This window comes from Sus scrofa, chromosome 1 (genome assembly GCF_000003025.6).
Source record: "Sus scrofa isolate TJ Tabasco breed Duroc chromosome 1, Sscrofa11.1, whole genome shotgun sequence".
NCBI classification, from domain to species: Eukaryota; Metazoa; Chordata; class Mammalia; order Artiodactyla; family Suidae; genus Sus; species Sus scrofa.
The window spans coordinates 54,487,839-54,501,998 of record NC_010443.5 but is presented as its reverse complement, the minus strand read 5'-3'; the positions used below and the strand labels follow the sequence as shown (position 1 = coordinate 54,501,998).

Sequence of the window (14,160 nt, the reverse complement as noted above, 5' to 3'; positions counted from 1 at the left end):
CATAACTTACTGGAGATGGAATTTGAGTATAAAAAAAGTTCTCAATACCAAAACCATGTTTGTGTATATGTGACTGGTAAATTCTGACCAAATTGATCTATCTGATTTGCCATATGCCTGAGTGGTTTTATAGTGGTAGTGTAGAAATCTCATTCTTCTTATATATATGTTATTTACAGACTTGTGCAAATCAGATAGCTTGAATATTTCCACTTACCGTATCTTAATCCTTACCATATTTTACTGTGATTGTATTTACGTAATTTAAGTAATTTACGTAATTTAAGGTAGTAAGGGAAAATAGCATGTTTCAATATTAAATATTAGTTTAATAAATCATAATTATCTTTGAAGTATTTCAGACAACTTTTAAGAGGTGCAGAATCACCAACACGCAATTCAAAATTCAACAGGTAGGTATATTCAGTTGTATATATGTTTCTTTTTTTTGGTTCTTGTTGATTCTTATTCATTGATAGCATCATTATCTTTATTAGCTTTTTTCTTTCAATATATGGTTTCATTTCCACATGAGTACACAGGACATTTTACTAAGGAATTGTAGAGCTCTACTACATATAATAATGTGAAAATGGCTGAAACTCTTTTTTTTTTTTTGTCTGAAATTCTTTTAGAAAAACTTAAGATACATACCATTGCCTTGTTGATCTCATAATTAATACATATTAGTGCTTGACCACCTGCTTTATTGGAGGTTGTGGACTGCATGAGTAAATTGAAATCCATAGACAACTCAGTTTTACATAATTTTAATTTTAGTTTTTGCTTTTTAGAGCCGTACTTGCGGCATATGGAAGTTCCCAGGCTAAGGGTCCAATTGGAGCTGCAGCTGCTGGCCTATGCCACAGCCACAGCAACACAGGTTCCAAGCTGCCTCAGTGACCTATACCACAGCTCACTGCAACGCTGGATCCTTAACCCACCGAGCGAGGCCAGGGATTAAACCTGCATCCTCATGGATACTCTTTGGGTTTGTAACCTACTGAGCCACAGTGGAACTCCTGTATTGCATTTTTTGGCATAATCTAGGGTTGTAGAAATAAGATTTGAATTTTTTTGAATGTTTAATATTAATTTTTACATAATGCCTCAATATAAGTTGTATACATACAGTAAGTTTTCTGAGAAGTGGAATATATCTTTACGATTCTTGGTTAAAATGTCACTCCTTTACTTTTTCCTAAGATTTTGTGTATCGCAGCCATGAAACAGTTAATTTACTGAACAAAAATTCCATTCATGCTATCTAAAATAGCACTCTTTATCCAATCCACATGCCTTCTTTCATTTGAATACTTTTTCAAGGCTTTTATCAAGTTTCCCAGCATCATTTGAGAAGCAGTGATGTAATTTATCTCTGCTTATGGACTTAGGATGTTTGGAGTCTCATACGGATACTGAGCTGAGTCAGAATTCTTATATAGGACTTTTAAGAGGAAGTGGTTTATTTTACAAGTATGCTGAGTAGCTAAATGTAAGTCATGGTCATAACTTCAGAGATAGAAAGCTTTCTTTGCTACTTTGAGAGCACTTAGCTATCTTCAACATATTAAGACACTAATTCTGCTAATTTTAAGATATGATATTAACAGGAAGAAAATATGGGTTGTTTTCATTCTAGGTACTGACTATGGTCTTTTAAAGTATGTTTTTCTTTATGTTGACCTGACTCTAACATTAATTATCAGTCTTGTTAGGGCTCTGCTTCTGTGATACTTAACAATTCATTTATCTATTTGGAATAAGTAGAAGACTTTCTTAATATTCTTTCATTGAAAATTTATTTATTTATTTATTTATTTATTTATTTATTTTTTATTTTATTTTCCCACTGTACAGCAAGGGGGTCAGGTTATCCTTACATGTATACATTGCAATTACAGTTTTTTCCCCCACCCTTTCTTCTGTTGCAACATGAGTATCTAGACATAGTTCTCAATGCTATTCAGCAGGATCTCCTTGTAAATCTATTCTAAGTTGTGTCTGATAAGCCCAAGCTCCCGATCCCTCCCACTCCCTCCCCCTCCCATCAGGCAGCCACAAGTCTCTTCTCCAAGTCCATGATTTTCTTTTCTGAGGAGATGTTCATTTGTGCTGGCTATTAGATTCCAGTTATAAGTGATATCATATGGTATTTGTCTTTGTCTTTCTGGCTCATTTCACTCAGGATGAGATTCTCTAGTTCCATCCATGTTGCTGCAAATGGCATTATGTCATCCTTTTTTATGGCTGAGTAGTATTCCATTGTGTATATATACCACATCTTCCGAATCCAATCAACTGTCGAGAAAATTTAGAGTAGCATTGCTAAATTGCTGTTAGATGACCTAAATATGTAAAATATTTATTCCTACATTTTATGTCAACATTCTATTTAAATTGTATTTTAGAAGTAAATTTGTTTATTATTATGATGATGATTAAAGTATAGCTGATTTACAATGTTTCATCAAGTTCTTTTGTACAACAAAGTGACCCAATCACATACATTTCCCTGTGCTGTACAGTAGGATCCCATTGCCCATCCATTCCAAATATGACAGTTTGCATCCCTAAACCCCCAAAATGTCCATCCATCCCACTCCCACCCAGCCCCAAGTCTGCTCTTTTTGACCATGATCTGTTTCTGTTTATTGTTTGTTTGTTATTTTTAGGTAGGATTATCTGTTCCATATTTTATTTTTTTTTTTTTTTTTTTTTTTTTTTTTTTTTTTTTTTTTTTTTTATTTATTTATTTATTTGTCTTTTGTTGTTGTTATTTCTTGGGCCACTCCCGCGGCATATGGAGGTTCCCAGGCTAGGGGTTGAATCGGAGCTGTTGCCACCGGCCTACGCCAGAGCCACAGCAACGCGGGATCCGAGCCGCGTCTGCAACCTACACCACAGCCCACGGCAACGCCGGATCGTTAACCCACTGAGCAGGGGCAGGGACCGAACCCGCAACCTCATGGTTCCTAGTCAGATTCGTTAACCACTGCGCCACGACGGGAACTCCTGTTCCATATTTTAGATTCCACAAATAAGTGATATCATATGGTATTTGTTTCTTTAAAAGTAGAACTTTAATGCATATAATTTAATATAATATTTTGTTTCATTCTATTCTTAAGGCATAACTTTAAAAACCTATTAGGGATCTTTTGTTGACTTTGCTTCCTAGCTTAAAACAGTAACTTTTAAAAATACTCAAACTGAAAACGTGGAGCATGCACAATTATATCTAATACAGGCATGAATTCCATGTTAGCAAATACAAGTATGTTTTCTGTGCCAAGTTTTCGGTTGCATAGTCTCTGAATACTTTCCACTGTATCAAACAAACATTCTAAATGAGGGCAAAAATACAGAATTATTTCCTGACATACTGAGTTTTAAAGAACTTTAAAAGAAAATGTTGTACAAAAAAGGCAACAACCCAATGGAAAAATGAGCAAAAGATCATTCAGGATATACAACCCCATGGAAGAATGAGCAAAAGACCATTCAGGATATACAGACCATTCTGTATATACAGAAGATATACAGGTGGCCAACAAGCTCATGAAAAAATGCTTAACATCACTGATTATTAGAGAAATGCAAATCAAAACTACAGTGAGGTACCACGTCACACCAGTCAGAATGGCCATCATTAATAAGTCCACAAATAACAAATGCTGGAGAGGGTATGGAGAAAAGGGACCCCTCCTGCACTGTTGGTGGGAATGTAAATTGGTACAACCACTATGGAAAACAGTATGGTGGTACCTTCAAAAACTATATGTAGAACTGGAGTTCCCGTCGTGGCGCAGTGGTTAGTGAATCCGACTAGGAACCATGAGGTTGTGGGTTCGGTCCCTGCCCTTGCTCAGTGGGTTAAAGATCCGGCGTTGCCGTGAGCTGTGGTGTAGGTTGCAGACGTGGCTCGGATCCCACGTTGCTGTGGCTCTGGCGTAGGCCAGTGGCTACAGCTCCGATTCGACCCCTAGCCTGGGAACCTCCATATGCCGCGGGAGCAGCCCAAGAAATAGCAAAAAGACAAAAAAAAAAAAAAAAAAAAAAAGATTAAAAAAAAAAAAAAAACAAAAAAAACGATATGTAGAACTACCATATGACCCAGCAATCCCACTCCTGGGCATATATCCAGACAAAACTCTCCTTGAAAAAGCCACATGCGCCTGTATGTTCATTGTGGCACTATTCACAATAGCCAAGACATGCAAACAACTTAAATGTCCATCGACAGATGATTGGCTTAAGAAGATTTGGTATATATACACAATGGAATACTGCCCAGCCTTAAAAAAGAACAACATAATGCCATTTGCAGCAACATGGATGGAACTAGAGACTCTCGTACTAAGTGAAGTAAGTCAGAAAGAGAAAGACAAGCACCATGTGATTTCAGTTATATCTGCAATCTGATCTATGGCACAAGTTAACCTTTGCACAGAAAAGAAACTCATGGACGTGGAGAACAGACTTGTGGATGCCAAGGGGGGGGGGGGAGTGGGAGGGACTGGGAATCTGGGGTTGATAGATGCAACCTATTGCCTTTGGAATGGATAACCAGTGAGATCCTGCTGTATAGCACTGGGAGCTATATCTAGTCACTTATGATGTAGCATGATAATGTGAGAAAAAGAATGTATATATGCATGTGTGACTGGGTCACCCTGCTGTACAGTAGAAAATTGACAGAAGACTGTAAACTAGATATGATGGAAAAAATAAAAATCATTAAAAAAAATGATGTAGAATACAGACCCCAACCCCGCCCAGAACAGCCATTGTGTTTTGTTTCTCTTTCCTTTATTATGTTATTCATGAGAACTCCTTTCCTTTGTGAAGGTGAATGCTATCCATCTGCGTAACTTTTAAAGCTTTTAAATTTTGTTTTATGTTCTGAAGTGAAACTTGTTTAATATCTGGGCTTTTTCTCTTTCTCTTTTCCTTATATAATTTCATATATCTGTTATTGCAGAGGTAGCCTAAGTTTGGATGATTTTCGGTAAGTCTTGAGACAGCATGTGATTCTTTCCTGTATAAATTATCTGTTTAACTCCAAAAAGTTTACCTAAAACAACCTAAGTACAACTAAAAATGAAAAAAAATGAGGCATTGTGCTCTTACTGCCTTTGTGTCTGCTATTTGGGATATTACAAAGTTAACCTCTACTTCAATTCTAGATGTCTCCTTTTTGAAATACCATGATATATATCATCATAAAATAAAAATGTCAGTATAAAATTAAAAGGAAAAAACCAATATTTTGCTTTTCAAGTGCTCTTGACTTTTTTTTTTTTGATTTTGCTGAATTACTTTTTAGAATTATTTGTGATTAAAGAACTTTTTCTTTTCTTTTTTTTTCTTTCTTTTTGTCTTTTCAAGGGCCGCACCTGCAGCATATGGAGGTTCCCAGGCTAGGGGTCTAATCGGAGCTGTTGCTGCCAGCCTGCACCAGAGCCACAGCAATGGCCAGATCTGAGCCTCATCTGTGACCTACACCTCAGCTCATGGCAACGCCGGATCCTTAACCCACTGAGCAAGGCCATGGATGGAACCTGCAACCTCATGGTTCCTAGTTGGATTCATAACCACTGAGCCACGAAGGGAACTCCAAAGAACTTTTTTTAAAAGCAAGAAGTACAGTTCAACATTTCTGGGCATAATCACAAGTGAGATGTTTTAAAAATACATCATATTTCAAAAAGCCCAATTGTTTTATAATCTATCTAGTTCCTAGAGACTAGAATAATCTATCTAGATTCTAGAGATTTTAATTTTCATCAACATTTTCATATTTCTTTCTGGAAACATTTTTTATGTCAGAGAGAGCAGTGTTTACAATGCTGGATTTAAAAGAACTAATTGCATGCTTCTTTAAAGTATTCTATTTAAGTACCGTTTTTACTCCTTACTACTTATTAATAGAGTTTTTCCAGTTTTGAAATAAGTTTGACTTGCTCCTTGAACATGTATAAAATATATGTCACATACATCTGGTACATTTGAAACTTATCAGCTAACTTTTATTTCTGTAATTGTTGCATTATTTTAACAATGCATTTTCTTGTAGGAATGATAGCTATTCATTTGGGCATTCAGACAAACTTTCTTGGTTTTTTTTTTTTTTGTTTGTTTGTTTTTTTTTTGGTCTTTTTAGAGCTGTACCCACAGTATATGGAGGTTCCCAGGTTAGGGATCAAATCAGAGGTACAGCTGCCGGCCTACACCACAGCCACAGCAACGCCAGATCTGAGCTGTATCTGCAACTTAAATCACAGTTCACCGCAACTCAGGATCCTTAACCCACCAAGCGAGGCCAGGGATCAAACCTGTGTCCTCATGCGTCTGTGACCTATACCACAGCTCATGACAACGCCGGATCTTTAACCCACTGAGCAAAGCCAGGGATCAAACCTGCGACCTCATTGTTGATTCCTAGTTGGATTTGTTAACCACTGAGCCATGACGGGAACTTCCAAAATAGTCATTTTTATTTGGGCATCTGTTGTGAGGGTAGTATTACCTAGTGAGCATGAGGATTTTTTTTTTTTTAATTTGTTTACTCCTGTGGCATGTGGAAATTCCTGAGCAAGGGATCAAACCCATGCCACAGCCATGACAGCCACAGCAATGACGAGAATCCTTAACTGCTAGGTTACCAGGGAACTCTGAGCATGTGTTGGATAAAAGTTATGTTTTTATTTCTTGAAACATGAGGCAGTAGGCTTGTAATGGAGGAAATTTTTTGCTGCTTTTTGGCATATTTTTGTTGTTGCTTTCAGCTGTTTCTGCCTTTAGAAATTCACTTTTGAAAAAAGTGTAAAACCCTTATTTAATATATATATATGGCAAAACAGGCTTCTTCCTTTAGGCTGCATTAGCTTTTATCCTTATGTTCATTGCTAACTCTTCCCTTTGATATTTTATCTTTTCCTGTTTTTACTTTGAAGTTATGTAAGGTGCATTTTATACCTTAGTCATTTGAGTATTTATATATGATTATAAAGTTGAAGTTTGCTTAAAAATTTTCAGACGTTTTTGTTGTTAAATTCCACCTGAAAATGAAGTACTGAGGTCATAGTTGTTTTTTTTTTTTTTTTCTTCTGTCACATTGTGAATCTGTTTTAAACATTAGTTTTTACCACATTTTAAATCTTATTTCAAAAAACATGTGGCAGGAGTTACCTGGTAGCCTAAGAGGTTAAGGATTCAGTGCTGTCATTGCTGTGGTTCAGGTTCGATCCCTGGCCCAGGAACTTCCACACGCTGTGGATACAGCTGAAAAACAGGGCTTTTTAAAAATTCAGAAAATGTTTACAAAAAACCCCTCAAAACAAAAAAAGTATGGCAGTAAGAAGGATATACCATTAGGGGCTGTCATCTTTTATACTTAGTTAATGTTTTAAAGTTAAATAGAAGGTAAATTTCAAATGTTTGTTAATAAATATATGTCTCATTTATTCATCCTCCCAAATTTAAACTTTAAATGTTCTGTTACTTTTGGCTTTTGAGAGGTTGAGACTTAATCAGTGACTGGAAAATTCCAAAAAGTTTTGTTTAGCTATACCTTCAATTTACTCTTTTCAAAAGTATTTTTTATTATTATTTACAGAAAACTGGACTGTTTGATAATTTAATAATTTACTGTGTTCTTGGTACTTTTTTTTAATATTTAGGAGCACACAGAAAAGAGGAGAATCATTTGGAATCAGCAGAATAGGTAGCAAAATTAAAGGAGTATTCAAGAGCACAACAATGGAGGGAGCTATGTTGCCTAATTATGGTTTAGCTGAAGGTGAAGATGATTTTGTAAGTAAAAATTCTTCAATTTTATATATGTATAACTTCAGACTTAAATGGCATAGGAAATTGAATATGCTTACTTGCTATTTTCTCTTTTTTATCTTACTTCACACTTGCTCTGTATTTCCCTTTCTTTCATTAGTTATTACTAATGTTATAAGGTTCATGGTGCTAATCTAACTTAAAATACCTTCCATCATCTCACTTTCAATTTGTGTGTGTCCCTAGAAGTGATGTGGGTCTCTTGGAGACAGCATATATATGGATCTTGTTTTTGTATCCATTCAGTTAGTCTGTGTCTTTTGGTTGGGGCGTTTAGTCCATTAACATTTAAGGTACTGGAGTTCCCATCGTGGCGCAGTGGTTAACGAATCCGACTAGGAACCATGAGGTTGCAGGTTCGGTCCCTGCCCTTGCTCAGTGGGTTAACGATCCGGCGTTGCCGTGAGCTGTGGTGTAGGTTGCAGACGCGGCTCGGATCCTGCGTTGCTGTGGCTCTGGCATAGGCCGGTGGCTACAGCTCCGATTCAACCCCTAGCCTGGGAACCTCCATATGCCGCGGGAGCGGCCCAAGAAATAGCAGCAACAACAACAACAACAACAAAAAAAAAGACAAAAAAAAAAAAAAACATTTAAGGTACTTATTGATATATATGTTCTTAATGCCATTTTATTAATTGCTTTGGGTTTGTTTTTGTTGCTCTTTTTTCTTTCTTTCTTCTCTTGTTCTTTCCTCTTGTGGTTTGATGACTCTCTTTGGTGTTGTATTTGAGTTGATTTTTTATTTGTTTGTGTATCAATTGTACATATTTGGTTTTCAGTTACTCTGAAGTTTTGATATGAGTCTATATATATATGTGATTGTTTTAAGTTGTTGGTCTCTTAATTGCAAGTGCATCTCCAGTGTCCTGCATTTGTACTCTCATCTTCTCATGATTTCTGATTTTGGTGGCATAATTGTGCATGGATGATTTTGTACCTTTACTATATATATACCTTTGCTGGTGACCCTTGTCATTTGTGGTATTTTTGTTTCCTGTTGCAGCCTTTTCTTTTCTGCCTAGAGAAGTTCCTTTAGTATTTGTTGTAAAGCTGGTTTAGTGTTGCTGAATTCTCTCAGCTTTTGCTAATCTGTGAAGCTTTTGATTTCTCCTTCAAATCTGAATGAGAGCCTTGCTGGGTAAAGTAATCTTGGTTGGAGGTTTTGTCCTTTCATTACGTTAAGTATATCATGCCACTCCCTTCTGGCCTGCAGAGTTTCTGCTGAAAAATCTGCTGATAACCTTATTGGGGTTCCCTTGTATGTCATTTGTTTCTTTTCCCTAGCTGCTTTCAGGATTTTCTCTTTGTCTTAAATTTTGGTTAGTTTGATTAACATGTGTCTCGGTGTATTCCTCCTTGGGTTTATTTTATATGGTACTCATTGTGCTTCCTGGATTTGAGTGAGTGGTTCCCTTCCCATGTTAGGGACATTTTCAGCTATTATCTCTTGGAATATTTTTTCTGTCCCTTTCTCTCTCTCTTCTCCTTCTGGCACCCCCCTATAATACAGATGTTGTTGCGTTTTACGTTGTCCCAGAGTTCTCTGAGACTCTCTTCATTTGTTTTCAATCTTTTTTCTCTTTTCTGTTCTGCATCTGCAATTTCTACTAATCTGTCCTCCACCTCGCTTATTCGTTCTTCTGCCTCCTGTATTCTGCTGTTGGCTGCTTCTAGTGAATTTTTTATTTCATTTCTTGTATTTTGCATCTCTTCTTATTTAGGTTTTATATCTTGTATCTCTTTGGTCAGTGTTTTCTGTAAGTTATCCATCTTTGCCTTCAGTTTATTTCCAATGTCTTGCATCATCTTCAGCATCAACAGTGTAACGTCTTTTTCCTGGAGGCTGAGAATCTCCTGATCACTTAGCTGATTTTCTGGGGTTTTTTCTTTCTCCCTCATCTGAATTATAGTTCTCTGTCTTTTCATTTTTATAGGTTTTTGGTGTGGTGATCTTTTTACAGATAATAGGGTTGTAGCCTTTCTTACTTCTGGTGTCTACCCCCCTTGTGGCTGAAGATGGTAGCAGGGCTTGCTGTAGGCTTCCTAATGGGAGGGACCCATGCCTACCCACTGGTAGGTGGAGCTGATTTCTACCCCTATGGTGGGTGGGGCTTAGTCTCTGGATGAGATTAGAGGCAGCTGTGTGACTGGGGGTCTTTAGGCAGCCTGAGGGGCAGGGCTGTGATCCCACCTGGATTGTTGTTTGGCCTGGGGGCTTCTCAGGTCTGATGGGTGAGGCCAGATTTTCCCAAAATGGCCACCTCCAGAGAAATGGCCATGCTGATGAATACTCAAGAGAGCTTTGCTTCCAATGCCTTCTATTTCTTCCAAGTCCTTTTATTCTGCCATCTTAATCCCATCTCTCTAACTTTTAAAGTTCTTGAGCACAAAGTTACTGCTTACTAAGGCCAGAAGGGTTTCTGTTAAGTTGATATACTTCTAATAGTCAAATAATTTACCATGTTTTGATTAAGTTTTTACTTCATATCTCTTTCCAGACATATGGGCAGGCATATGGAGTTGTGTTAATAGATGCCCTACCTAATCCCTTGATATTCAAACCGTGATCTATGGATCAACAGCATAGGCATAACCTAGGAGCTTGTTATCATAGAATCTTAGACTTCATCGTAAACCTTTGAATCATAAATGACATTTTATCGGGATCCCTAATTGATTTATAAGAATATTACACCCTGCATGCTATTTTATTTCTCTTTATCTTTTCACATGATGTTTTGCTTGAAATGCCTTTTTTTTCCCTTTATTTATCTAGAAAATTCATACTTACCATTCATAATCTAGTAGATTCCTGTAAGACCTTATCAGGATCCCCAAGCAGAACTGAACATTCCCTCCTTTCGTTGCTCCTATTAGATCATATGTTAAAACACATACCATATTGTGTTTGAAATTATGGTTTAATTTATGTGTTTGAAAATATGTTCATGATTGTCTTCCCTACCAATTAGTGAGTTGCATAAAGGCAGATGTTGTCTTATTTGTATTTTGTATTTGGTTAACAAATCTTTTTTTTTTTTTTTTTTGCTTTTTACAGCCACATTTGTGGCATATGGAAATTTCCAGGCTAGGGTTTGGATTGGAGTTGTACCAGCCAGCCTACACCATAGCCACAGCAATGCCAGATCCCAGCAGAGTCTGTGACCTACACCATAGCTCATGGCAATGCCAGATCCTTAACCTACTGAGCAGAGCCATGGATTGAACCTGTGTCCTCATGGATACTATTTGGGTTTGTTACCACGGAGTCATGACAGGAACTCCTACTTAACAAATGTTTATTGAACAGAGATCTTGAATCTTCATTTTGTCTTTTAATATCTCTGCACACTGGAGATAAAAAGGTGATTAGGACTTAGATTTTGGTGGAGGGAGGGGGATGGACTGGGAGTTTGGGGTTAGTAGATATAAATTGTTACATTTAAAATGGATAAGCAGTGGAACCTACTGTATAGCACAGGGAACTCTATCCAATCTTTTGGGATAGAACATGATGGAAAATAATATGAGAAAAAGAATGCATATATAAGTATACATATATATATGTACAACTGGGTCACTTTGCTTTTAGCAGAAAATGGTACAACATTGTAAATCACCTGTACCTTAATAATAATTTTAAAAAAATCTGGATTTTGCTCTTAAGAAATTCACTAACCTGAGTAGATAAGAGATGAATGTTAGTGATTGGATTGGTAATGATCAAAAAGGAACTTGGGAGAGAAGGGTAAATAAACCCCTTTTTCCTGTTTCCCCCTTCCTTTTAACCTTTGTCCCATCGCATCATGACTTGTTAAACAGATTCACTGTTTCTTCACAATAATTTGAATGGAAGAAAATCTTACTTAATTCTTTTTTTCTTTTTAGATAATCCAAATACAGCATTTTTTTCTCCTACGCTTTAAAAGTATGTGTAGAAGAAAGATGGTAGACCAGAGAAGGGAGTCTTAAAAAAATAATGTTTGTTATGTTTTTAGATTTTAAGCATATTATAGTCTCGATTTCTTAATAATATTGAAATGTAGAAAAAAATTTAAAATAACACCATAATTCTACTACCCAATAACCACGTCAATGAACATTTTGGTGATTCTGTTTTTAACAATACCTTTCCTTTCTCACATGCATAAACTAGGCTGTATTATTCATAAAATTTGCTATCCTACTCTCTCTGCATTTAAGATTGTAACAAAAACATTTACCCATGTTATTGGGAACTTTTGGAAATATAATTTTTTTTTTTTTTGTCTTTTTGCCATTTCTTGGGCCGCTCCCACAGTATATAGAGGTTCCCAGGCTAGGGGTCGAATCGGAGCTGTAGCCGCCGGCTTAGGCCAGAGCCACAGCAACGCAGGATCTGAGCCGCATCTGTGACCTACACCACAGCTTACGGCAGCACTGGATCTTTTAACCCACTGAGCAATGCCAGGGATCGAACCCGCAACCTCATGGTTCCTAGTCGGATTCGCTAACCACTGAGCCACGACAGGAACTCTGGAAACATAATTTTATAGGGGAAGATGTACTTTTTATTTTTTTGTTCTCAGTTACTTGAAATACAAGCTGTGTTTTTGCTTCAGGAATAGGAAGCTATCTTTACAAAGCTGAGAATGTTTGTTCTTTTTCATATCGGACCAGGAGAATGGAAATTCTTGATTGGAAGCAAAGATAATAATAATAGAAGTAGGAGAAGAGGGCAAACTAATCACTAATAATCTGAAGAGAGGAGGAAGTGACAAATAGAATGTTAACCCTATATGCAGACCAGTACAGTGTTACTTACGATTTACCATGTAGATAGTGCTAGTTCTAAACTGTGAGGCCTCAGGGAAATCTTCTTTGCCTGTTTAGGAAGATTGGGGAAAGGGGAATTGCCAGTCTCACTGCCAGGGCTAAAATTGGGCTGGCAGCTACAGCTGTGATGTGACCCCTACCCTGGGAACTTGCTGGGGGATCATTTTGGTGGCAGTGCCTCTTTGCTATATGACCTTGGGTAAATTGCTTAATTTTATTTTGATTTAATTTCCTCACATGTGAAATGGGGATAATAGTATCTAGCTTATATAGCAGTATTGTGGGGATTGAACAAGTAATATACATGAAGCGCTTAGAACAGTGTCTAGCACATAATAAGCACAGTGAGTACTATACAATGTTATGATACCATCAGATTATCGATTAAGTTGGCATATGTATGCTGACCTGGGAACCAGAGTCTGCTGTGTAAGATTGTGTCTATCTGAAAATACATATCTGTCCAAGTTCAGAACTGGTTTACAAATAAACTTCTGGTATATAATATGCCCATTGGTATATTGGTAGTTATCTCTACATAGGAAAAGATAATAATGAGTTAAATTAGTATTTCTCAAGGAAATAGGGGAACATCTCTTTGCCTTTTATTCTCTCTTTCCTTTATTCTCCATCTTCTTTATAGAGGGAACAACTGTTTGAAAATGAAAATCTTGGTTATTTCAAATAATATTGAAGGGATTCCTGCAAATTCTAAGGGAAGTATTGCCCTAGAGATTTTTCATCTGACTTTTTTGAAATAAACACCATATGGTAACAGTAATATGACATGAAACTTTGTCCTTTATCTTTTGTATATATTTTTATGTTGCTGAGAATTTCGTTCTGTTTTCTTAGTCAGATTTCGTGGAACTTCTTTTTACTTAAGAATATTCATTTTTTGGCTTTTTAGTCTTCTTGTTAAACAACTTTTCTGTCATTTTAGGAATCATTTTTACCATCTCTTCTTAGAAGCCAAATCCATTAACAAAGTTACAGTTATAATAACCATGGAAAATGCTGCCCTGTACCTCAGGCTCTAAGCAATGGAGTGGATGTTTCCCTCACACATGCTTCTCTGTTTTTCTTTCAGGTATATAAGGAGATAGCCTTGTCCCAAAAAGTTAAAAGCAAACACCTATTGTCTGTTTTTATTTTTTAGGCCTAGAACACTTTTGTTTCAATAGAGCATTAAAGAAGTCCTCCGAGGAGGTCCCATTGTGAACCCAGCTAGTATCCCTGAGGATTTTTATTTTATTTTATTTTTTGCTTTTTAGGGCCATTCCTGTGGCACATGGAGGTTCCCAGGCTAGGGGTCGAATCAGAGCTGTGGCCAAGGGCCCATACCACAGCCCCAGCAACGCAGGATCTAAGCCGCGTCTGCACCTACACCACAGCTCACGGCAATGCCGGATCCTTAACCCAATGAGCAAGGCCAGGAATCGAACCCACAACCTCATGGTTCCTGGTCGGATTTGTTAACCACTGAGCCAC

General features: G+C 37.0%; 1 protein-coding gene across 1 annotated transcript in view; it reads left to right on the top strand.

The window, feature by feature from the left end:
* Positions 1-14,160, top strand: part of SNX14 (sorting nexin 14) — an 86,560-nt gene that overhangs the window by 45,206 nt on the left and 27,194 nt on the right. Inside the window, 3 exon segments of the mRNA XM_001927319.7 lie at positions 355-413; positions 4,985-5,011; positions 7,686-7,818. Coding sequence (XP_001927354.4) covers positions 355-413; positions 4,985-5,011; positions 7,686-7,818 — 219 coding nt within the window.